Here is a 26,478-nt window from a genome sequence, read left to right on the forward strand (position 1 = left end):
ATATATAATATATGGCATATGTTATATATAGTGTATATATAATATATGCCATATATTATATAGTACAGCATATAACATATGCTATATATTATAGTATAGTAGATAATATACTACATTTTGTGTATTATACTGAAAATAAAATAATAAGTATGACAGCATTTGACTTATTATTTTTGTGATCTTATACTGACCACTGCCATAGAAGGAAATTTAGAGCTGAAAATGTGTTACTAAGAAAACTAAGTTTACAAAACATCTTTATTTAAAGAATTCAAAGCACTTAACATATATCTCAGAATAGATATGATTAGATGTCTTAATCTTCCCCTCCTTCCCTCTCCCCCTCTCAGAATTAAAGAAAGATTAGAAAGCCAATTAGATTAGAAAGTCACAGAGCACAGAAACCTAGCTGCTGAATATCGCTCAGGAGTCACTTCCAGGGACTTCACGCTAAATCTTTATCTAAGGCCCAGACTTCTGTTCTGTGTTTAACTGGGAACATCCTTCTACCCTGACCACCTCATCTTCCACAGTAGCATTTTTCAATAGAAGTAGTAAGACGTTATTACCACCAGGGGGAGCCTGAGCCTTCATGCACAGCTTGAACCTATGAGAACTTAACTGTTTCCGCTTTGATGCCTCCTCCAAATACCCCAGTGAGTAAAAATTCATCCATGTAGAAAAGAAGTTTCATCTAAGTTTCCTAATGATAAGAAAACGTTAATGGCAATGCAACTGAAAGATAAACTGGATAAAACCATACTTCTCACATTTTTCTAGATGATATCCAATCATATTTCAGTTTAATGTGTTTTAGGAGAGAAGATTTTGTATTTTATACTACTGTATGTCTCTGGCATTTAATAATAAACACAAGTTTCTAGTTTATCACTGGAGATTTAAAAAACAATCAGTGAATCATGTATGAATGATGTATCATAACATTCATCCTCAGTGGATACCTCTACATGGGCAATTTACAGACACTGTAGTAGGAATTCAAGAATATGGAAGTAACTGAGATATGTGGTTTACTATATATCTGAAATGCTACATATACTCATAAATATATCTGAAGAACAATTTTAATTACTTTCTTCAGATGGTGCTCTAACCATGTTTTAACTTAAAAAAAAAAAAAAAGCTGTAGTGATTCCTAAATTCTCAAATTCTAATTTTCATGTGAGTTGGGCCCCACCCGACTCTCTTCACTTCTCAGCTCTTCCTCATTTCAAGGGAAAAAAAATCAAGTACCTTGTTTATACAGATAAACTGAGACCTGGAGAACTTACTAATTACAGTAACTGCAATTAAGTATTTACGCTGTCACTTGACGTATGTGATCGGACTTAATAATGTTCAGCAAAATCTCATGAGGATGGTATCATCTGTGTTGTAGACACGACACTAGAAGTTTGTGGAGATTAGGTAATAAGCTAACACTCGGAGACGCAGAAGGCAGACAGAGGTCTGTCTGACGATAGCACCCAGCAGATATTTTCTTAATTGTCAACAAACCTCGGGTTTTTAATGTCATAGCTCAAATAAAAGGCAGAGCCCAGTTTGTCCTAAATAAAGTAATCCATCATCTTGTAGAATTTGAACACTTTTATCCAGTTGCCTACCTGACATTTCCATTTGATCACCCACTTGGTTTTTCAAACCTAATGGAACAGAAATCTTGTCACTTCCCACACATCCCCAAACCACCTCACTCCATCTCATGGATGGAGTGGGTAAAAAGGCATGTCTATCCACTTAATCCATCAACTCAAAATTCATCCACAGTATCTCCCACACTATGAACCTGTTGGCTCTCCTTCCAAAATGTGTGTTCATCCACTTCTCTTCAATTCCACCACCACCTGGCACCTGGACCACCAAAATATTTTTAAATTGCTCTTCCTGCTTCCTTGTCTTTCTCAATCTGCTTTTTACTCAGCAGCCAGAGCAACTTCTGAATGAACTACTCTTAAAACAGATTTTTTTGTTAACTGTACTTTGGCCATATCAGCTATATAGTTAAGCAATCAAGTTCAGTTACAACGTCATCCCACAAACATTTACTAAGTCTTTTCACGGTTTGCTTTAAAACTAAATTCCAGAAAGGTACACATCAAACTCTTAATGGGGTTCTCTCATACAACTGCATTGTTCTGAAATAACCCTCTGTCTGATCTGATATTTTTATCATGAAGGTAAGATTTAAAAGAAAGTTTAAATAAGATTTTAAATTCAAAGTATCATTAGGCTCTTTTCTGATTTCAGTTGATCCAATAGAAGCAATATCCAATTCAAAGATATTACTCTACCTCAAAAGAATATTCTTTTTTGTTTGTTTGTTTGTTGTGCGGTACGCGGGCCTCTCACTGCTGTGGCCACTCCCGTTGTGGAGCACAGGCTCCAGACGCACAGGCCCAGCGGCCATGGCTCACGGGCCCAGCCGCTCCGCGCGCATGTGGGATCTTCCCAGACCGGGGCACGAACCCGTGTCCCCTGCATCGGCAGGCGGACTCTCAACCACTGCGCCACCAGGGAAGCCCCAAAAGAATATTCTTGAACTTCCACTTCTGGTCCAATGGAGTAACTGGTATCAGACAAACCCTCCCTTCCCATCCTCAAAAACTATAAAACAAAATATACAAAGCAGCTGTTTGTCAGACATTGGGCAACAGATACCATAAGCCTGTGATCTTTGAGAGAAGGGAAACACAAGGTTAACCACCCCCCCACACCCCCCCCCACACCAACTTGCTCAAGTTTTCTGCCTGCTGGCACTTTCCCAATGTGGTACAAGGAGGTGAAACTCAAGAAGCAACAGATTCACAGGGATGAGGAGGTAGAAATCAAACTTTGAGGCTAAAATTTACAGTGCAGGATAAAAGAAAAAAGTGGGACTCGAGAAGTCTGCATGGGGTTTTCCTTAAGAGGTTGGCTGAGAACATTAACTACATTTAATCTATACATAAGCTGGGTGGCACTCTGAGGCCACTGCAAGGCTGAGAGCTGTGTGAAGTGGTAACAGACAAGGCTCTGTTGCAGTCACAGTGGAGAAGCCACATGCTGAGCACTCTGTGCATTCAACTAAGACTCCAGAAAGGCCAGGCCTTAAGAATAAGGACCAAGACTCAAGTAAAGAACATACCCTAGGCTAAGGACAAAATCTAGAAAGTCCCATCCTATCAAAGCATGAAAAATAAGATCAAGAGGATCCAACAGTAATTCAGTTGCCTTCCAGAACAAAATTTGATACTCTTTAAAGGAAGACAACATAATCCAGACCTCCTACAACATATCCTCTAAAATTTCCAGCATGCAATAAAAAATTATTATACATGCAGAGAGGCAGAAAAATATAGTCATAATCTAGGAAAGAAAAAAAATGTAAGTAGTCAATAGAAATAGATTTTGAAAGACCCAGATATGGGAATTTACCAAGGGCTTTAAAACATCTTTTTTTGGGGGGGGGGGGAGTGGGGGCACTGTGAGGCTTGTGGGATTTTAGTTCCCTGACCAGGGATCAAACCCAGGCCCTCGGCGGTGAGAGCTCAGAGTCCTAACCACTGGACTGCCAGGGAATCCCCCCTAAAACATCTTGTATAAATATATACAACAACTTAAAGGAAAATAGGAACATAATCAATGAATAGATGGGAAATCTCAGCAGAGAAATGGAAAGTATAAAAATAACAAAACTGAAATTCTAAAACAGGGAAGTACAAAGTTCACTGAATGAGTTTAATAGCAGACTGGACTATGAGGGTAGGAGGAAGGGTTGATGAAGTTGAAAACAGGTTAATAGAAATTACCATGATTGAAAAAAGGGAGAAAAATTTGAAACATGAACAGAACCTCAGTTGCTTATGGGACAATATCAAATGGTCTAACATACATACAACTGGATACCCAAAAGGAAAAAGAGAATGAGTCAGAAAAAAGAATTTGAAAAATAATGGCCAAAAATTTCCCCAATTTGGTGAAAAATACCAAATTACAGAAGAAGATGATAGATACAGTTGACCCTTGAACAACATGGGTTCGAACTGCTCGGCTCCACTTATACACAGATTTTTTTCAATAGTAAATACTACAGTACCTATACAGTCCAAAGGTGGTTGAATCCATGGATGTGGAATTGTGGATAAAGGGGAACTACGTATACCAAGGGCCGACTATAAGTTATACATGAATTTTCGAGGGCATGGGAGGGCTGGTGCCCCTAACCCTTGTGTTGTTCAAGGTTCAACTGTATAAAGAAAACCACACTTAGCCACACCATAATCAAAGAGCTACAAAGCTAAAGATAAAGAAAAAAAGTCATAAAAGTAGCTAGTGAAAAAAAGAAAAATTCCATACAGTGTTTACAGAATGAAGGCTAACTTACCCAAATGACAGAGATCAGAAGACAACAGACAATCTCTTTAAGGTGTGAAAGGAAAAACCATCAACCCCAAATTTGACAGATAGTGAAATATCTGTCACAAGTAAGAGTAGAATAAAAACATTTTCATATAAAATAAAACAGACAATTTATCAACTACAGACCTGTATTACAAAAAATGCTAAAGGAAGGAAAATGGAATGTTGGATCTAGAGAAAGGAACAGAACAGACAGGTAACAGTAAACTGGGTAACTATTCATTTTCTATTGCCACTGTAACAAACTGCCATAAATTTAGTGGCTTAAAACAATACAAATGTATTATCTTACAATTCTGTAGGTCAGATCTGACACTGGTCTCCCTGGACTAAAATCAAGATGTTGACAGGGCTGCACTCCTTCCAGGGGGCTTTAGGAGAACATCCATTTCCTTGCCTCTTCCAGCTTTCAGAGGCTGCCCACATTCTTGGTTGATGACCCCTTCCTTCCTCCATCTTCAAATCCAGCAACAGCAGGTTAAGCTGTTCTCAAATTGAATTACTCTGACTTCCTCTTCTGTCCCTTTTTCCACTTTTAAGAACCCTTGTTGTTACTTGGGTCCACTTGGATAATTCAGGATAATCTCCTTGGCAGAAGGTCAACTGATTAACAAACTTAATTCCATCTGCAACCTTAATTCCCCTTCGCCATCTAACATAAAATTTCACAAGTTATGGAGATCAAGACATCGACATATCTAGGGGACATTTTCTGCCTACCACATTAACTATAAAATTTTGTTCCTCTTTTCCTGATTTCTTTTAAAAACAATGTACTGGTGAAGCAAAGATGGTAACATTGAAATGTGGGGCTACTAACATGCAAAAATCAAATATAGGACAATAGCACAAGAACAAAGAGGGGATGATTGGAACTATATTTTTCTAAGATTTCTAAGTTTTAATAAAATTTTATATTAATCCTAAACAGACTGTGATAAATTAGGAACCATACTGTAAGTCATAAAGAAACCACTAAATAAAATAATAATAAAAAGTAGTATAGGTAAGATGTCAGTATAAAAAGTAAAATAGAATACCAAAAAATATTCAGTTAACGCAAAATACAATAGAAAAGGAGGAACAAACTAACAAAAAATAGATTCAGTAAACAGGAAGAAAGAGTAAGATGGCAGACTTAAACCCCAAAATATTAATAATTACATGACCCATAAGTATCCTAAACATTCAATTTAAAAGTTAGAGATGGTCAGACTAGATTAAAAAAAAAAAAAAAAGATCAGGGCTTCCCTGGTGGCACAGTAGTTGAGAGTCCACCTGCCGATGCAGGGCACACGGGTTCGTGCCCCGGTCCGGGAAGATCCCACATGCCACGGAGCAGCTGGGCCCGTAAGCCATGGCCGCTGAGCCTGCGTGTCCGGAGCCTGTGCTCCACAACGGGAGAGGCCACAACAGTGAGAGGCCCACGTACCGTTAAAAAAAAAAAGATCAAATACTGCTGTCTACAAGAGATCAAGAGATGAGCTTAAAGTAAAGCATTAAAACATATATACCATGCAAAAAGTGAGCATGAAAAAGGTGTAACGGTTATATAAATACATACACACACACACACACACACACACACACACACACACACGAGTATGTGGGTATAATGGACATAGAGAAAAGAGTATTATTATAAAGAGGATATTTCATAATGATAAAAAGAAAGAGAACAAGCCAAGGATGTCTGCTTTCTTAACACTTCGACTCAACATTGTAATTCAACACTATTCTGGAAAATCTAGCCGGTACATTCAGGAAAGAAATAGAAGTAAAAGGCAAAAGATTAGTAATAAAGGAAAGCTGTCTCCGTTCACAGACAAAATGATTGCAAAGGTAGAAAATCCTAAGAAAAAAAATTTTTTAAAGGCTTCCAAGGCTAAAAAGTCAATTTAACAAGGTTACAGGATGGCAAGATAAAATATCAATATTAAAAAAATAATTTGTTTCTATATACTAACAAACAATTTGAAAATAATATTTTACAAAATGTAGTTCAATACCATTGAAAATATTAAATATTTAGGATTAAGTTTAACAAAATAAATGCAATAACTATACTGGAAACCTAGAAGCATTGCTGAAAGAAGTTAAAGACTTAAATACATGGATGAGTAGGACACTAATTTTCTCAAAATTGATCGATAGATACTCAACATAATGCTAATCTAAAGTCTACAGGATTTTTTCTTTTTTGTGAACAAAAACTAACAAGCTGATTCAAAAATTTACATAGAACTGCAAAGGATCTAAAATAGCTAAAACAACCTTGACAAAAAGGACAAAGTTGGACAATTTACACTGCATGATTCAAATCTTACTGTAAAGCTACAGTAACTGAGACAACATGGTGGCTTAAGACTAGACAACAGATCAATGAAACAAAATTGGCCCATATCTAAGCAGTCTATTGATTTTCAACAAAGGCTCTAAGGCATTTCAATGAAGACAGTCTTTTCAACAAATGGTACTGGAAAAACACCTGGAAAAAAAAAAACTTCTCAACATCTACCTCTACCTCATACAATGAACAATTAACTTTAAATGGATCATAGATCTAAATATAAAAGCAAAGTCTACATAGTTGCTACAGGAAGATATGAGAATATCTTTGTGATATTCTTTGGGGTAGGCAAATATTCCCCAAAAAAGCCTTAACTATAAATGAAAAAAAAAGATATACTGGTCTTCATCAAAATTTAATGTCTGCTCACCAAAAGACAATGTTAAGAACATGAAAAAGCAAACCACAGCCGAGAATTCTTTTTCAGATATGTATATTCACAATACACATATCTGAAAAAGAACTTATATCCAGAACATATAAAAAGCCCTACAAATAAATAATAGAAAACAACAATTAAAAATGGGCAAAACTTGAACACTTTTCAAATGAACATATATGGATAACCAATAAGCACAGGAAAATGTGGTTAACTTTGTCAGTCATCAGCAGGGTACTACTACTTCAAGCCAACTAGATGAGCTAAAATTAACAAGACAGACAAAACCAAATATTGGCAAGAATAGAGCAGAACTGAATCTCACACATTGCTAGTGGGAGTATAAAATGATACAGCCTCTCTGGAAATCATTTGAGTAGCTTCTTATAAAATTAAATGTGGTTAGACATATCCTCTAACCGAGCAATTCCACTCAGGTATTTACCCCAAGGCAAAAGATAACATACTCCACAGGTACACTTGTGTGGAGTATCTTGAGCTTTTTCACAACACAGCAAAAACTGCAGACAATCCAAACATCCATCAAGAGGAGAATGGATAAACAAACTGTGGTATAATCGTACAATGGACTAAGCCACATTTTAAGAGAGCATATATTGTATAATTACATTTATGTGACATTCAGTAAGAGAAAAAATCTAATCTATGGTCATAGAAATCAGAACAGTGGCTGCCTATGGGGGATGGGGACTGAACAGAAGGAGTAGGAGGGAACTTTTTAAATTCTGTATCTTGATTGGCATGATGGATACACTATGTATACACTTGTCAAAATTTATAGACTTCTACCCATAAGGTGAGAGCAATTTCACTAGATGTAAAATTCACCTCAAATTACCTCAATTGTGAAAAAGTTTATTCCTTAAGGTGTTAAATGAATCTCAGATCACTCAATTAAAAATGATTAAATCCATAGTCCCATCTACAATATTTGCCCCATAATGTAACTGAATTATAGTAACTGTAATACTCAACAACTTTGGATTATTCTCTTTATCAATTTTATCTATAAATGATTATTCACTATTTACTATTGTCCCCAGATATGTATTTCGGCTTCTTCAAAGTTTATATATAGGATTTTTCCTAATTTCATTTTACTTTTCCCTTTATTTAATAAATGAAATTTATTATCGGCATTTAGTTGAATTTAGAGTGCTTTAGAAATAATCAGAAAAACTGAATGCTGTTTTTAAGATTTAATACCAAGTTACCAAAACTTGTGTATAATAAGTCTCTCATAGAAAAAGATTCCACATGGAAGGGTAAAAGCATAGTTGCAAAAGATATGCCCAGGACCATGCTGGGATCGTATCTTGGGGTTCTGTGCCTTTTGGTTAAACTGTCCACAATTACGGCTTGATTCTTCCTGTTCTAAACCTCTCTTTTTTTAATGGAATTAGGGAGAGGTGGTATGCAAGACAAAGGAAACTTTTATTAACTTCTGCTTTAAATTGAACAGTTTAGTTAGTCCAGACAAAAACAAATGGAGTAAAGAATAAATCTATAGGGTGTACAGTGCTTAGTGACTACTTGCAAATTTTCTATTAGAGAAGAAACAGACATCATTCGTTATGATGTACCACTGATAAACACACACACACATTATGGGTTAACTTCTCATTCGAAAGCAAGTCCCTAAGACTGAGCAGAGTCCCCTAGGGTTATGGGGTGTTCCCTCTGGAGCCTGCTCCTGTCCTCTGTTAAACTGAGCTGGCACCCTTCTGCCCAGCTCCCTCAGAGCTCCCCACCTACCTCTAGAGACTGCCTCCCATCCACTCCCAGGCATCCTCCCACCGCCCTGCTGAGACACCATCCCTCCTTCCACAAGTAGGCAACACCAGACATCTAACCACCCAGGATCATAAAGGGATAGGTAGTTAGGTCCAGCTCACTTTAAAAAGGTATGCTTTGGGGCCACTCTCGCCTTTTGAGTTGGACCACATTCTGTCTATGGAAGGTGTATCTCCCAGGGCCTCTCACCTTCTAAGGTGGCCCACATGGTGCAAGCATTTTTGTTTAAGTATAAACTTTATCAGTGCAAAAGAAAATTAATTTGGGGAACTGGCAATCTCATCATCATGGGGTTATTATGCTCACACATGGCACTGCCTAGCAACAGAAGGAGCAGGCCAATCTCAACACGGCTGTAATGAATCACTCACTGACTACTGCTCACAAATGGTGATTTGATGGGAAGTTATTCACATCTGGTTTAATCTGGCACAAGACTTAAGAGGATTCTGCAGACTCAAATTGAGATAAGCAGCAGGTATTTCACCAACTGCCAGGCTCCAGAACAAAGGAGACTATTCCTACTTACTCAGTTGAATATATACCTTTGTTTAAAAACAAAACAAGACATGATTTTGAGATCCTTGTTTTTTATGACATTTTGCTTTGGCTGTGCTCCAACTTCTACTGCTTCAGATACAGTTGATGAGCATAACAAATGTAAGAAGGTATCTATGACAAATAAACAGTGGGATAATCATGGTTGAACTAAATCACTTTAGAAGACCTCAGAGAGACAGCCCAATGTGCCCTAGACTCTGCATGCTAGCAAAAGCTCGGAGTTTTTGAATCAAGGCATAAAGAGAGAGCACATACGAGCGAGATCTGTGCCTGGATCGTCTGTTGTTGGGGTCCGCCTGGTTTTTTTCCTTTTGTCTCCTTAGTACAGCTTCCCACTGAGGCGCCGAATCAACCATATCATTCTCCTGCCGTATTCTGAAAGAAAGACCATTCATCTAAAATTAACATCCACATATGTGGTGCTTTATCAGTTCATCCTAAACATGTTTTTAAAAGTTATTTCGCAATATTATCATAATCACTCAAAGCTAGGAATGTATTAACTGTATCAATATATCCTTAAGTAGATAAGTATATAATATTTATATATAAATACGTAAACATATACTGGTTATTTTCAGATTTCATCCCCGGCTTAAAATTTCCTAGTAAAAAGACATGTGTCAAAAACAAAACTCATTTAAAACATATTTAGGGGCTCCCCTGGTGGCACAGTGGTTAAGAATCTGCCTGCCAATGCAGGGGACACGGGTTCGAGCCCTGGTCCGGGAAGATCCCACATGCCACGGAGCAACTAAACCCGTGTGCCACAGCTACTGAGCCTGCGCTCTAGAGCCCGTGAGCCACAACTACTGAGCGCACGTGCTGCAACTACTGAAGCCCGCGCGCCTAGAGCCTGTGCTCAGCAACAAGAGAAGCCATCACAATGAGAAGCCCGCACACTGCAATGCAGAGTAGCCCCCGCTCGCCACAACTAGAGAAAGCCCACACGCAGCAATGAAGACCCAACGCAGCCAAAAATAAATAAATACATTTAAAAATCAAACATATTTAGGTTTCGACTAAAGAAACAGTGGTGTCTGCTACACAGTCTTAAATCATGAATCATTTTATACAAATATACTAAGTAAAACAGCAATGAATAGTTTTCCTTTGAAATGCTCTTAAAAATTCACAAATTGTCCAAGTTTTCATGCACAATAAGTGCCAGATACAATTTCCATTTTTTTAAGACAAGAAGCTACAAATAAAAAAAGTTAAATGTGGTGCATAATGCCTCAGCAACCAAGTAGGCACAGAACATTCTGGTTATGCTGCTCGCATGTTTAAGAGGGAATGAGGGCTGAGCACTCAGCACTCAGCGTGGCCAGGGGCCCTGCAGGGAATGTAAAATGAGGGAAAGGGAAACTGGGGGGAGGGGGTACTGGGGGGCACAGGCACTTGCCATGTAAGAGCACGGGACAATGTTACTTAATCCTCTCAGTTTTTAAAAGATAATCCACAAATCTGGATTTTTTAAAAACAAACTCTTCTATTTTTTAAGTAATGGTAACCAATTATGAATGCGAAATACTGTATTGACCTGGCAAAACCCATCCATGGACCACACAGCCTGCAGAAGTTTCGGACTTTTGATGCATCAAGTCTTTCTAAAAAGAAGGGTGAGGTGTTACAGGGAAGAGAGGGAACCAAGTACTTAATTAAAGCAAGTGCTTAATTAATGTGTAAATAATGTCTGGAATGCACTGCAGTGATGCTGTGAAGCCATGAGTATTTCTTGCAAAAATCAAACACCTGTTATTTGAATTTTTGACTTTGAATTTATGTACGTTCTTGAGGAAGCTGCTCCAGGGTGTTTCTTTCACACTGCTGCTCCCGGGGCGTGGGAGAGCAGCATGGAATTGCACGGTAATCATCCCAGTACTGTGACTGCATGAGCATAACTGCTTCGAAACAGAAATGAAAAGAATAGACAAGTCTGGAGTCATTTCTCTCACTGAACAGATGTCTTTCCGCTGCCCTGTTACAGCACTTAGTACAGACTGTGGGGTGGATTCCGCTGCCCTGTTACAGCACTTAGTACAGACTGTGGGGTGGATATCTGGATCTGCTTATAATGCAAACCAGTAGAAGAGTGACATATATTCATCTCACTTATACTCAAACAGAGACAATGGAAAGCAAATTCCAGTTTAAAAAAAAAAAGTAGCTTATGGGCTTCCCTGGTGGCACAGTCATTGGGGGTCCGCCTGCCGATGCGGGGGACGCGGGTTCGTGCCCCGTTCCGGGAGGATCCCGCATGCCGCGGAGCGGCTGGGCCCGTGAGCCATGGTCGTTGAGCCTGCGCTCCGCAACGGGAGAGGCCACAACAGTGAGAGGGCCGCGTACCGCATTAAAAAAAAAAAAAAAAAAAGTAGCTTATGAGGAAGAAGCTATTTAAATCTCTCTAGATTAAAGAGGAATTGTGTTAAGTAAAAAATTATCTGTAACACATTTCAAGTCTTTGAACTGTATATATTTCCTCACTAAAGCTTTCATTCCTAATAGGCTATTATTTGAATATTAACAGGATACAGTCATGGTATTTTTCACAGATTCAAGAACATAGTTCCCTCTTCTAATGACATGTGCAGAGGAAATGAAAACTGAACATATGAATCTGAATATTAGAAACATCTGAAGAAAAGTATGAGAAGGTATACGACGAGGTCATAATTAATCACTCTTTGAAGCAAACACTCTCACTTGAAAACTCCATGTGCGCATACACACACACGTGTATGTATATGTATTTTCATAGCCAGAACCTACACCTCTGAGCCATTCCATGTATCACGTGACAGCCAGGGAGTGACCCACCAGACCTGCGGGGCGTGGGGGGGGAACTGTCCTGGACTCTCCCAGGACTGAGGGATCCAAAAGCTAGGAAGAGACAGTGGGAAGGCGTCAGGCCGGCAAGGAGCTGTCTTCCCTCCCACAGGAACCCACATCTTGCATTGCCCGGGGTAGACATAACACCAGGTCCTGGCAACTCCTAAGCCTGGAGTCTTTTAGACTACAGCTTCCGTTCTGAGCTAAATCGCTGCACAGCTCGTGGACAGGACAAAATTCCACTAATTTTTTTTTTTAAATTGGTAAATCAGCATCCTTAAATATTTTTGAGAGGTCAAGCCTGCCAGCAAGGGTGAAACCTGACTGAGGCAAACATACGTTTCCTAGAGAAACATTCCTTAGACAGTTCAAAGGAAGCACAAGCAGTATATGCTCATTCTTCTATTGTGGAATTTAGCTGGCTACTCTCATACTGAGGCTTTACTCTGATAACAAAAATTAAAACTCCTGAGACAAGAGCACACATATTTCTTGTACCTTACTAGTAACAAGAACTAAATCAGAAAGAATTTCAGACGACGGCATGCACCTTTAACTTTTATTTTCCTAATCAAAAAGTCGAAAGTGAGGGCAGTGAAACCATGTCAGTTAATATCCTTGGGACCCACATGTTCCAAAGACAGTTGCCCTCTACTGGGGATACTCTTTCATAAATATTCTAACAAGGTACATTAAAAATGTAAGGCTCATTGGAGAGTCACAACAGAAGCACATTCTCCTGAGTAACGGGTGGTGTGGCTGCCTTAGTCTGTAATGAAGTTTGAAATTACACCCTTACAAAAGGCCTCTGGTTAATGGTACCTCATTACAAGAATGAAAGTGTCATTTCTTCCATCACTGAACTGCTCCAGAAAATACAGATGCTACATGGAAAGGAAAAATCCTAGCCCTAAAGGCAAGGATACTGTAACACTGAGTCCTTATGAGGCAGGAGTTAACTATTTTGTTTATGCATGAGTAACTAAAGAAATCTTTAAATGTAAAAGACATATCCTATCATGATTCTACCTTATAAGTCTCATTTCTCCTTAGGTGTAGCACACACAAAGTGTTGGTTTTTGCTCCTTTCCTGCTACATTTTAATTTTAATGTGGGGATTTACATTATGAAGAATAAAAACACTGTAAGCATTATATCAATATAGTACCTTTTAAAAAGTCAAAACCTCTTATATGACAGTCAGTCATGAAAGTCTTAAGTGGGGAAAGGAGTCCGTTGAAATTTTCACTGGGGATGTATTCATTTTCAAATGTTATATTTAAAGCTGAACCTCAAAAAATGCTGTTTCTTTCCTGTATCCATTAAGGCAATAACTCTACATGCATCATATTTTGTCTATTTCCTCATGTACAACCAAGGAGAGTTAGCAACTGGGCTAAGAAGCCTTACCGTAAGGTTTTTGCTTTTTAATCAAGGTATGAGGGAGAGCATCGCTCTAGAATACAGCATTCTCCAATAACATTTCATAATAAGAGAATTCTGATACATTTCCTCCATGTCTCACCAAACTTCAACACCCTAATTTTTCAGGCTATCCGTGCAATTTAGATTTTAACTGCATTTGTCACTTAAAGTTTGCAAAAGGTTTGGAAGACAAAACGTCATATAATCGTTTGATAACAATAATGAAGATAATGACTGTTCCTAGTCTCTTCTTTCCTATCTTCCCAATTATAGTTCTGCCTCTTCTGCAAAATTCTTCACAGTACCAAATGAATTCCTATACAAATCCCCGCGGGTTTTACTTCATCCTCTACCTTTATCCAGGCAGTTTTGTTCTTAATAGGACCTTCCTTTATACCAGTTCTTAATTCATTTCTCATTCACTGAGATAAAGACCATGTGTAATACTGAACTTGAGAAATCTTACAGAGCAAGTGTATAATGACGCTTCCATTTCTCATTTACTGAGATAAAGACCATGTGTAATACTGAACTTGAGAAATCTTACAGAGCAAGTGTATAATGACGCTTCCAGGCGATAAGAGCAATACCCATCGCTCCTGAGTTCAGCCTCGTTCCAGCTCTGTCATTATCTGACTCAGAGACCCTGGGCAAAACGCTTAACCTTCTTTGGTAGGTCTGTTTCTTCATCTACTGAATTACTGTAAAGATCTTTTCCAGCTTTAAAATTATGGTTCTCTATTCATGCTTTATTTATAAGCCATTCAGACATGGTAAAAAAAAAAAACAAAACTCTCCACTCTTCAGCAATAGCACAACTTCCCAGACAATTGCTTCATACAACCACTCCATCGCTAATATTAAATCTGCAGTTCCCAGCTGACTGTGGACTTGTGTTTCTCATCCACTGCTCTCATTTTTGGATCACATGCTATAAACCAGTCTTCTTTTTTTTTCAGTAGTTTTTCTTCCCTTGGGAAATTTATGTTGGTTCCAGGCATCTGTCGACATACTCCCTGAAGACCAGCAAGCAAAAAATTCATTTGCTTTTCCCACCTTCCCCCACCATCAATAAATTATTCTTATTTGCTCTTAAAGGTGATTCTATCTCTTCCACTTACTCCTTATGCTCTCCCGGCTAAAATGGGCCGCGTTTGGTGTCATCTCCCTCCCCAAACTCTCCTGCTTTCGTGATCCTTCAACCTGCTCTGCTTTTAGTCATCTGACAGCATTCCTCATTTGCTGCAGCTCCGCACTTCCACAGTCATCTCTGTCAACTTGGATTATACTCTGGAATCCCTAAATAATCCACATCAAATGTCTAAATCTTAATACAACTTATTAAAGTGGAAATCAGAACCCTGTGCCATCTGTACCATGGTGAACATCATTTCCATTGGCTCTGCACGAACTGCTCTCTCCCTACCCACAATTTTTACCTGGTTTGCAGCCAGCCCCGACACTTCAATCAGGGACAGGGACCGGGCAGGAGGGAATGCTTGCAACGAAACAGTTACCTATCTTCAGGCCATGTGGAAGAAACATCCCTTGGTTTAAGTTTGCCATCATCAAAACCACATTTTTTCCCTAGGGCAGAGGGACAGGAATGCTTTGCTTTGTGTTATCCCTCTAACAACAACAAAACCCTGCCAAAGCCGTGATCTAGATCTCCCTGGCTCAAGTGTATTGTCCCTGTTAGCTGCAGTGCCACAGAGGATGGTTTCTTTCTTTTTTCAGAAAAATAATATCAAAGACCTGTGGAACACATTTAAAATACTTCAAACCATCTTAATCCATTATTCAGATACAGATTCTAAAAGACGTCTAAAAGCAGGAGGAAACTCTAACAACGTTTGTGGAAGAACAAATTCATGTTAGAAATACTGACTTCTTTATTGTGAAAGGGAGCTGGGCCCCACTTTGCAGATCCAACAGGACTTCAGATAACACTGAGCAGCGCTGAACATTCTCATCAATCGAATAGTACCTGCCCATGCAGGGCCCTTTGTGCTTTTCAAAGTGCATCCACTATCTCAGATCTTTATAAACCCCGTGAAGTAGGCGGGGCAGGTATTATCCCACTTTGCATGTGTGAAAATTAAAACTCAGAGGGTAAAGGAACCAGCTCCTAGGCACAAAGATCTTCAAAGCATCTTCAAAATTCGTAACGCACCCGTCCCTCGTTCTTTGTTCTGAGCTTTATTTCACCCACATGCGCACGCACGTGTGCACACACATCACCTCAGGTACATAACTCATGTGATTATGAGGCAAACATCCCAGAATGAAACTTGGGAAAGGCCCAAATGGTCCCCTGTTGCCAATTTATTCTAGTCCAGCATTTACCCCCAGCTTCTATCATTTCTCTTACCCTTTTAATCCTCACCAGGCTCCAGAGTTACTTCCACTTTTATGCTTATGCAAAAAACACCAGACTAGTTCTCTGCCTCACTGCCCACCTCCTCCAAATCTCCCACTTCAAATCCTAAAAGCCTAGCAACACATCAAAGCTAATGACTGAGTAATCCACAGATCCTCCCCGGTGAATGCCCAAAGGAGTGCTGATTTTCATCAACAGCACAAAGGATACTTTGCAGACCGGTTTCTTTGAACGTGAAGGATATTTTATTAAGCTCAAGGTATTTTCAGGGAAAGCTGGTTTATGAAAGGCTTCACTCTGATAGGTCTACCTCTTAGGTCCTCCTTCAACAGACACTGTGGGCAAGTCCTGAGCATGGCCCAGGGGCTCAAACCCATAAAGACCAGCTGACTGACCCCTCTGATCTTAGGTACAAGATTCAAAATTCTAACTAGTAAAACATAATGCAATCTAATATTCACGTTAACTTCATGCTGCTTTGTACTTGGTAGGTTTCCAATTTGATGAATTTAATTCAACCGATGTTTTCCCAAATCGGTATAACAAAAAGTAATCTGAAAAGAAATTTGCAGCCTTTTAGTTTTCAATCCTACCAGTGAATTGAATCCTACCAATTCCACTTCCCAATATCAATCTATCTCTCACTATTTAGATCATAATCACCACTTCATAACTTTTTGGAGGTCAGACACCCCCTTAAGAATCTGATTAAATCTACAGACTATCGCCAGAAAATTGTATACTTAGAAACACAAAGAATGTTACATACAATTTCTTGGCGTTATGAGACCCCTAAAACCTACCCATCAATCAGAGGGTAAGAATACCTGGTCTGAAAATACAAATGTGTAAAGTCAGGGTAGATGGGGAAATGGAAGACAAGGTTAAAAGAAAAGTGGAAAAGGTTGGAAAGAGGGTGTAGGAGAGGTGGGGACAGCCAAAGGAAGAGGCAGTGCCTCCAAAATTAGATAGTAAACTGTCTGGCTCCCTCCGCCAAAGTGCTATCACCTCTCAGATTTCATTTGGTCTTTGCAGTAACTCATTCAAGAAAGCAGATCAGGTAGTATGCACTCCATTTTAGGGATGAGAAAGCTAAGTTTAAATTTGTTAAATGAGCTGCCCAAGGTCAAACAGCAGGACATGGCAGAACCAAAACCCTGACCCGCACCCTTGGGGGTTTTTTGACACATTACTGGCTCCTAAACAGAGACAGAAGTCAGAGAAGACAGGAAAGAAAGAGTGAGAAAGAAGCTAAGAAAAGAAAAAAAGGGGAACTGGGTGAGGAAAAATAATGTGATATAGTAAAGGAGGCAAGAGAAGAGAAATGAAGATGAGGGTGTACGTAGAGACACTGAGGGGAAAATAAGGACTTTCTGTCATCTGAGATGTTATCACAAGAAACTGTGCTCCAACTTCCAGGTATTATACAAAGGGAGGAAAAATCTATTTTCTCAAATCTTAAAATCTAGAGATCTGTAGGTACCCATGCACATTATGAAAACAGTAAGGAAGCAACAACTGAAGTGAAAGGGGATTAAGAAAGACATAAATAATTCCCCAAAGGAGGCTCGAAGCCTCTGGTATTGTCGGAAACTTCTGTGGAATGAAACCCTGCAGTTACTGCACAGCCCTCACCATCTGGCCTCATTAGCTCTAGACCCAAACTGACAGAGGGGGTGCTTATCTACAGTTATATTTTCCTAAAACTGAATCTAAACAACAATCCTTGTTTCTGATACTAGCCTTCCAGAGTCGATGTGGATTATGATTTTTTTTTCATGGTTGTTAAAAGCCACAACTACTGCTTTGGATAAAGTTGATCTGTGAACATTGTCTTGTTAACTTGTGTTTCTCCGAACACAAAATCTGAGATATTGAAATTGTCATCCATGGGAACAGCAAGGCAGCTTAAAATCCAATGGGTAGACACAGTGAAAAAACAGTATTTACACAGAATTATCTCAATCTAATAGGAGAGACCTTCCTTATGTTAAACAAACAAACAAAAACAAAAACAAAAAAATGGCAAGAAAGAGTAGCATAGGAAAGAGCATCCCAAAGACCACACACAGTCTCCAGAAAGTCTCTCTGGAACTCTGTCCAGAGTTCCACTGGTCACTTCATGGGCTTCAAAACAGTGCCTGAAAAGCAAATGTGCACAGTCTTTGTTCCTCTGCCTCAGGCTACAGTTCCCCTGGGGAGACAGGAAAGTGGGGTGTGTCGGGTGCAGGCTCTGGTTTCCAAAGTGAGGAAGCATCCAGGTCTGCATTTAGAGACCTTGCTGGCAGGAAGTAGAACATCAACATGTTCAAGATTCACTTTGCCCCATTCTAGGGTTACCAGAGTCCTTTAATAAAAGTACAAAAGACTCTGGTGAGAGCTTGGCTGGGTCACGTTCCCGACCAAAATAAGGAAGGACAACTGAGGTTGAAGAGATTCATTCTCTCCCCCAAAGTAGAAAGTCAGACATCATTTGACAACCCTTCATTACAGACACAAGACATACTGTGTCTGTAATGGGACCATCAGCAGGGCCGCAGTATAAATACTCAGACCCTTGTACCCCGAGGTGGAATGACTGGGTTCTGGCAAAATTTTAAAGGCTAATAATGGGACGGAGGGGTTAGGGGCAGCATTGCGTAATGGGTGGCACCCAGGGGCAGTGTAATGTGTTGCACCATCTTTCTCTGCACACTGTACCCACACCAGGATTTTCAGGAGTGGATATGGGAACTGCAAGACATGTTTCTTCCTCTGCCCACTTTTTGCTATGCCCCTGAGAGCTAGAGTCCAGATCTCATCTTCTATAGACACAGGCAACTTGTATAACCCTAGGGCAATATCTCTGCAGGTAAAAGAAATGATTTTGAAACCTTTGTGTCAGTGTGTTTTGAAAGCAATTTCTCATTAATAGCCTTACAAAGTACATTTGCATTTAAACATTCAGAACCACCATCATTCTAAAATACAGTACAAAGAAAGCCAGTCTAAAAAATTGTTCATGAAATTGGGGTGGGAGGAGAAATTGGGGTAGAGGGAGAAAACACCTAGAAGGAATATTGAAAACGGTGCCCCTAGATCAGTAATGAGCTATTTAGGAACTTGTGGGCAACCTTTAAATAGTGTTTCATTTTAATAGCAAATGTCACCGTGAGCATTTTGGCCTGAAAAGACACTGTTTTTAAATAGGTTACCTTCTGAGAAGTTGAGAATAGAGCACCTATGAGCTCAACTTAGAATACACCAAGCAAAACAGAAATATATTTATTAAGATACTGGCTTGATCAGTAAGTACAAATGGGGGAGGGAGGCTGTTTTGTTTGTTAGTTTTGCTTTGTTTTGTGTTGTTTATGCAGAAATACTGAATTTTAGAGCAGGAAGAGGGTACCTGAGGGAGAGCTACCCTCCACACTTGGCTTTTTATAGATAAAGAAACTGAAATCATTTCCTTGAGAAAGGTGTCCTTCCACACTGAGATCTCACCTCTATCTAGTGTGATGCCAGCCCCTAAGAAGGCTCCACATGGAAAGCTTCCTAAGAAAATGGCCCACCTTACAGTGCTATCTGGGCTGTTATTACACAGGCTTTGTAGTTAGAGAGGGAGGCCAATTCAATGCATGACCAGCACAAGAGCTCTGAGCACTAAAGAAGGACCTTGGAGATTATCTTATCCAACTTCTTCATTTGACAGAGGAGAAAAGGACGGCCCAGAAAAATAAAGCAACCAAGCAAGACTCCACGTCAGGTGAGAACCGGTTTCCCAACAGTGGCCCTACGGACATTCTTGGGGCCAGGTATTTCTTTGTTGTAGAGGGCTGTCCTGTGCAGCGGAGGATGTTTAGCAGCCTCTCTAGCCAGCAGCGAGCCCCCCCCCCACAATTGTGACATCCAAAAGTATCCCAAAACATTGCCAAATGTCCTCAGGGAACACAGGGAAAGACAAAACTGTCCCCGTTTGAGAACCCCTGGGTTGGAAACTGGCATAACCAGTAACCAAATCCCTCACCTCGCCAACCTGGTGCTCTTTCATTATATGATTACTTGTTTTCAAATAAGTATTCCAGAACTAGGAAGAACTGATTAGTGCATTAAGCCATCACTGACATTGATTACATGTCAAATCATGTTATTAACAAGCTCTTAAGAATAAGTCTTAAAGATATGAACTAATTGCATTTACCCATCTAACTGTGTGCGCCTGGCACGAGTATAAACACGTACTTGCATGTACACATACATAAGGCTGAAACTATGCAACTATGAGTGTCTCGTTTTTTGGCTGGGCAAAGGATGGTGATGTCATGTTAAAAGACACTTCAGGGAGAAATCGCTCTACAAATGGTAAAATTTCTTACCACCCTTAAACAAATTCACCACGTGTTGTACCTAAATATAGGTCATCATCTTTTTTATTAACAAGAAGGAACCTCACTGTCAAATTGTTTAATCATCTTATTATAAAGATAAGAAACTCAGCCCAAAGAGCTGAGGTTTCCTAAAACCGTGCTTTAAAATCATGCCAGATTCCTTCTTAAACACAGATGAGAAAAATCAGGCATAGAAATTCATAGGACACACAGCTTCTATGACCAGTGGTAGCCTCTGATTTCAGAGTTCCCGTTAACCACGACCTTCCAATATTACCTGTTTCTCTTTTTCCGGTGTTCTCTATTAGAATTTTCTGATTCACTACCACTGCTTGTGTTACAGCGTGAGCGCGACCTGAAAATAAAATAAGAGCAAAAGGAAAAAAAAACACAACCCACATTTATGACAAATGAAAAATTTCAGAAAGGTTCATGTTGGTTCTTTAGAATTAATTTTGCAGTAAAATTACTAATCCAAACATAAGTAGCTGTCGTACCCTCTCCCAGTCAGAGTTTCTCAGTTCAGCCAGGCATCTGAATGTCTACAGAAATGAGAGCAGATTAAAGCAAATGTCACCATGCTCCCTGAAGGGACCACAGAAACAAATACTTCCAACAGAACTCTGACGTGGAAAAGCTAAAAGCCCCTGGGGTGGACTAAATATGGACATAAAGTCCTGTCAAACCCCTACCTTCATGGAGAAAGGGAGAGTTTATTTCCCCTCCCCTTGAATTTGTGCTGGTCCTGTGACTGATTTTTACCAACAGAAGAAGGTGTAAGGGATACTCTGCCAGTTCTAGGACAGTCTCTTAACAGGGCTGGTAGCTTCTGCTTCCTTCCAGCCACCTAAGTTAGCCAGGTGCAGAGACCACAGACAGAGAGAGGTCCCAGATTGCCAGCCATTCTGCCAGGGACTAGCTAGACTAGCTAACAAACAGAATCACACAAGATATATATGGCTGTTGTTATGTTCAACCACCAAGTTTTGGGTGGTTTTAATGTAGCAAGAGATAACCGAGGGAATTCCCTGGCGGTCCGGTGGTCGAGACTCCACGCTTCCACTGCAGGGGGCACGGGTTTGATCCCTGGTCAGGGAACTAAGATCCTGCATGCCACCGCACGGTGCGGCCAAAAAAAAAAAAAAAAAAAAAGAAAGAAAGAAAGAAAGAAAAAGAGATAACTGAGACAGCTCCTCTAAGACAAAAGGAGCAGAAAAAAGAAAAAAAGAGAAACTCCTAAGGATGTTAAGAAAGAAAGACTGAGAACCAGTTGAAGCCAAAATTGATATTTCAAAGTTAAAAAAAATTACAATACTCTTAAAAAAAATTACAATACTCTTAAAGCAGCCACTAATAAAACAAAACATTTTCCCCACTCCTGCCTCAGGTCTGCGCTGTGCTAATCTGCTAAGCCCCCTCCCTCTCCCTTGACCCGCCTTCCAATTTGTTTTCTTTACCTCCTCCTCTGCTTTAGATCTGAGTCCTCACCACTGTTATGGGCTTTCCTATGGAAAACAAACAAACGAAGACATTAAGGAGAAGAGAAAATTATCAGTTGGCTAAGGAAAGCATACCAAAATGAGTTTCACTTCAGTTAACGTATGTCCCTTACAGAGTCATCCGTTCACCAAACACGGCAGTCACACACATATGCTCAGCCCTACAACTGGTCCCAGAAACATAATACCAACTGGCTTCAAGAAGCCAGCAATCTAGCAGGGGCTACAAACAGACCATAAATAACTATGCACAACGTGTCTGGTAAGTTCCATTCATCCAATGAAGGGGCTCATCTGTATTTCCTAGGTCTGCAAGTGAAACCAAGTGCTAACCTAATTAGGCCCACCAAACCTTACCTGCCTCGCATGCTTTTTTTTTTGAGCGGGGGGGAAGTGGGCTGTGTTGGATCTTCATTGCTGCGCACGGACTTTCTCTAGTTGCAGCAAGCGGGGGCTACTCTTCATTGCAGTGCAGTGGGCTCTAGGCACACGGGTTTCAGTAGTTGTGGCACACGGGCTCAGGAGTTGTGGCTCGCGGGCTCTAGAGCGCAGGCTCAGTAGTTGTTGCGCATGGGCTTAGCTGCTCCGCGGCATGTGGGATCTTCCCGGACCAGGGATCGAACCCATGTCCCCTGCATTGGCAGGCGGATTCTTAGCCACTGCGCCACCAGGGAAGTCCTGCCTTGCGTGCTTTCAATTGATTTTAAACTAGATGCCCACAGCTTCCTTATACATAACACCTCTGACATATGGGTCACAATAGTAATGGTTGCTTAAGTTGTTTTTCAGGAACTTGGAATTAGTTCTTGCCCAGTTCAGACCGGCTGAAACTACTCACCATTCAACTGGGCCTGCGTGAGTGTCCAATGGATGACCTTTTGATGTCAGAGGGCCAAAACCTCCACCCTCAGAACATGTGAACTCCAATATTTTTTGAACATGTGTCCTATGAAGAGCCATGAAGCTCGACTACATTTGCACAGACCACCAATTACCTCCCTCTTCTTACCTCCAGTCACCTCTCCCCACGCCTCAGACTGCCCTATCTTTTTATCCCATGAATAGCCCTAAGCCCTATCTTCAGGGAGGCAGATTTGAGATTTGTTCTCCCTTCACCTTGCTTGGCTGTCTCGTGAATAAACTGTTTCTCTGAAGCAAACCTTGGCATCTCAGCATTGGGCTCGTTGCAAAGTTGGGCAAACAAACCCAATTCAGTAACACAATCAACCAAGCCAAGTTCTGCCATAATCTGACATCAGCTCTCACCCAAATGCTCTTTCCAACACCCTGGCCTCCACGTCCCTTGTCATCGTCTCTAATGACCTCTTCACTACAACTCAGCAACCCCATCATGGTCACACTTTGGACTTTATCATCTGTCACCACCCACAAACACTCTGCTCTCTGACTGAAATCTCCCCTCCTTCCTGAATACCACTTCCTACATACCTTCAAACAGCTTTGATGGGGCACTCTGGTTAAATATGCGGGCTCTGTAGTCCTGAATGTGAAGCCCATCCCATCCATTGTTAAGTTGTGTGATTTAAACAAATTACTTCTCTACTGAGCCTCAGTTTTAATAATACTTCCCACACAGGGTTGTTATGAGGATAAAATGAATTAATATATTTAAAATGCACAGAGTAGGACCCGGCCCACTGTCAGCACTCAATAAATGCTGGCTATTATTAGTATTACTATTATTGCTTATTCAATGACTTCTGTTCTATCGTTCTTTGACCTCAGTAGTACCATCTGTCTATAGACCTTGCAAATTTCCATCAGTTCCTCACCTTTTTTTGTTCCCTCCCTGACTCAGCGCAGATTTCCATCATCTCAATAACATGTATTCCAGTACTCGAAACTTCCTCCAACTCTGTTTTTTGTTCAGTCTTTTTGTCAAAACCCCAAGTATGGGTGAATCCAACTCTCCAGGTTCTCTGAGCCAGCCGGCAAAAGCTGGCCGAGCAGTGCCGGATGAAGTTACGTAAAAGGGCATATTAGCTACACTACAAATCCATTTGCATAACCTCAAGTAGATCTACAACATGACCCAGCAATCCTACCACCTTTCTCTGATCTAAGTACTCTTCAAACTCTTTTCACCTCGCAACCCTCTACTGCTTCAGCAGATGACTTTGTGTTCTCCTTCCAAAGTGAAAAGGAGCCAGCCATCAGACGGGAACTCTTTCCTCTTCCTGTTACCGAAAATAAAACTGACCAACATCTCCCTCTCTTATTTACGGAACTGTCCTTATAATTAAGGTCAGTCCCTTCACCTGTGCCGTGTGGGTCCCATCACCTCTTACCTACTCAGTGACTGTCATTAACTACCCTCCTATCGCTCACATATATTCAACTTGTCCTCCTAGCAAATTCTTTTACCAGCTTTTCAACATTCTCAAGTCTCTCCTATTTAGACATACACATACCTACTTTGACTCCACATCACCCGTGATTTCCTGCCCAGTCTCTCCTCTCTCCTTCAAAGCCACACTTCTTGAGAGAGGTGTCTATGCCCTTTGGTCTCCATTTCCTTACCCTTTGTTACACGTGCCTTTGCACTCCAGTCAGGGCAGACATGGCTCTTTAAGGCCACATTCACGACTTTCATTCTCCCATTTTCCTAACATAATTATATCAAATAACATAACACTGATATGTAAACACAATTATATAAGTATTGTTCACAGACGATCTAAACAGTGTTTCGGAACACAATTCCATTCTTGTATGGGTTTAAGTTTTTCTTAGCAATGATAACTGCCAAGTTTTCTACATACCTATCAGCTGCTTAGCTTTCCTTGTGCTTCTCACTGACTCTTCATCCCAACTCTGAGAAAACTGCAAAGCTCCTCCTGAGATGCACGAATACTCAGATAATCTGCAAGTTACATGTATATCCCTCCTGGAGCCCTCTGCCCTCCTGCTCATATCTGAATAGCCTGCTGTCTAGTACTGCTGCACAAATGTCACTTTGATTAACTCTCTTCACCATGAACCAGGGAATTCCTTTTGCTTCTGTTGGATGGTTCCCATATTTCCAGGTCTCATGGCCTCTTGTCTTGGTTTTGGTGGAACTTATTGACAGAGAAAACTGCGTGGCAGGTACATTATTTTTTTTTGTTTTGAGAGCTGAAATTTCTGACAATGTCTTTATTCTACACATACAATTATGGTTTATCTGGGCACAGAATCCTAAATTGAAAATAATCTTCCTTCAGCATTTTGAAGGCAATGCCTCGTTATCTTCTTTCCCTGCATTTGCTGTTAAGCAGCCCAATGCCATGATTCTGATTTGTCACCATTCGTGCATGGACTTTCTTTTCTCTCCCATTTTCCTCCCCGACACCAAGTTTTAAAAATTCTTTCTTAATCTATAATGTTTTGAAATTTAATGGTCTTGGTATGGATCTAATTTTTCAATCTAGTATGACAAATACTCAGTGGGTTCTCTCTATAGAGTTAAATCATTCCGTTCTAGGATATTTTCTTGTACTATTTCTTTTTTTTTTTTTTGTATTTACTATTTCTTTAATAGTTTCCTCTCCTGCAATTTTTGTCTTTTTTCCCTTAGAAATTTTATTAGTCAAATGATTGATATCCGGGTTCGATCATTTTTAATCCTTATTTCCATGGATTTGTTTTGTTTTGTTTTGGTTCTACTTTGGGAAAGATTTCCTTAACTTTATCTTCCAAACCTTCTATTAATTATGTAAAATTCTACCCCACGAATTTAAAATCTGAAAACTCTTATGCACTCTTTCCTTTCAATACCACAGTTTTCACTTTTCTAAAGAAAATAAACTTTTTTAGAAATTTTTCTTTGTTTCTTATATTGTCTCTATTTCCTGTGAGCTCCCACACGTGTACTCCTAATTGTTGGTTCAGTCTCTGTCTTTCCAAAGAGATGCTATCCTCAAGTGCCAGGTGATTATGGCTCTCTTCGTATTTAAGCATTAGGCACTAAAAAGACTGGAACCCTCTGGATGGTGCAGTGCATGTTAACTGATGGCCTCACTGCAATGTGGAGCTAAGTAAAATGGGTAGTCTCAACCATTTCATTGGAGGATCCTTTGAAAGCTGCTATCTGTAGGCCTTTCCCCTAGTATCTGTCCATATCCTACAGTGAGATTTTCTAATTTCATGCCTAGGAGATATAAGCCTGGCTTCTAGCAGTCTGGGAATGAAGAGAGACGGAAGCTATTTAGTAACCAGATTTTTCACTCTCTTCATTTTTCACAGGGACACAATTTCTCTAACTCTTTTACAAATTAATCCTCTTCAACTATAGCAAATAAATGCTAAAGTTTCTCACAGCTCTATCACTGGCTTTGTCTTTGCATTCTATCCATACTGTCTATCTAGACAGCCTCAGTTCTATTTCATATTTCAACTAACACCTACGAGAAATCTATATTTCAGTCCAGATGGCTAATCTAGCTCCTGAC

General features: G+C 40.0%; 1 protein-coding gene across 2 annotated transcripts in view; it reads right to left on the reverse strand.

The window, feature by feature from the left end:
• The window catches only part of EPB41L4A (erythrocyte membrane protein band 4.1 like 4A), a 254,860-nt gene that overhangs the window by 11,631 nt on the left and 216,751 nt on the right, over nt 1-26,478 (reverse strand). For both annotated transcript variants that reach the window (XM_060009013.1, XM_060009014.1), the window contains exons 16-18: nt 21,986-22,033; nt 20,806-20,883; nt 9,780-9,899 (exon numbers count right to left, since the gene is read on the reverse strand). In XM_060009013.1, the coding sequence (XP_059864996.1) occupies nt 9,780-9,899; nt 20,806-20,883; nt 21,986-22,033 (246 nt within the window). The remainder of the gene's footprint in view (nt 1-9,779; nt 9,900-20,805; nt 20,884-21,985; nt 22,034-26,478) is intronic.

The sequence above is a fragment of the Delphinus delphis genome, chromosome 3, assembly GCF_949987515.2.
Source record: "Delphinus delphis chromosome 3, mDelDel1.2, whole genome shotgun sequence".
Taxonomy (NCBI): Eukaryota; Metazoa; Chordata; class Mammalia; order Artiodactyla; family Delphinidae; genus Delphinus; species Delphinus delphis.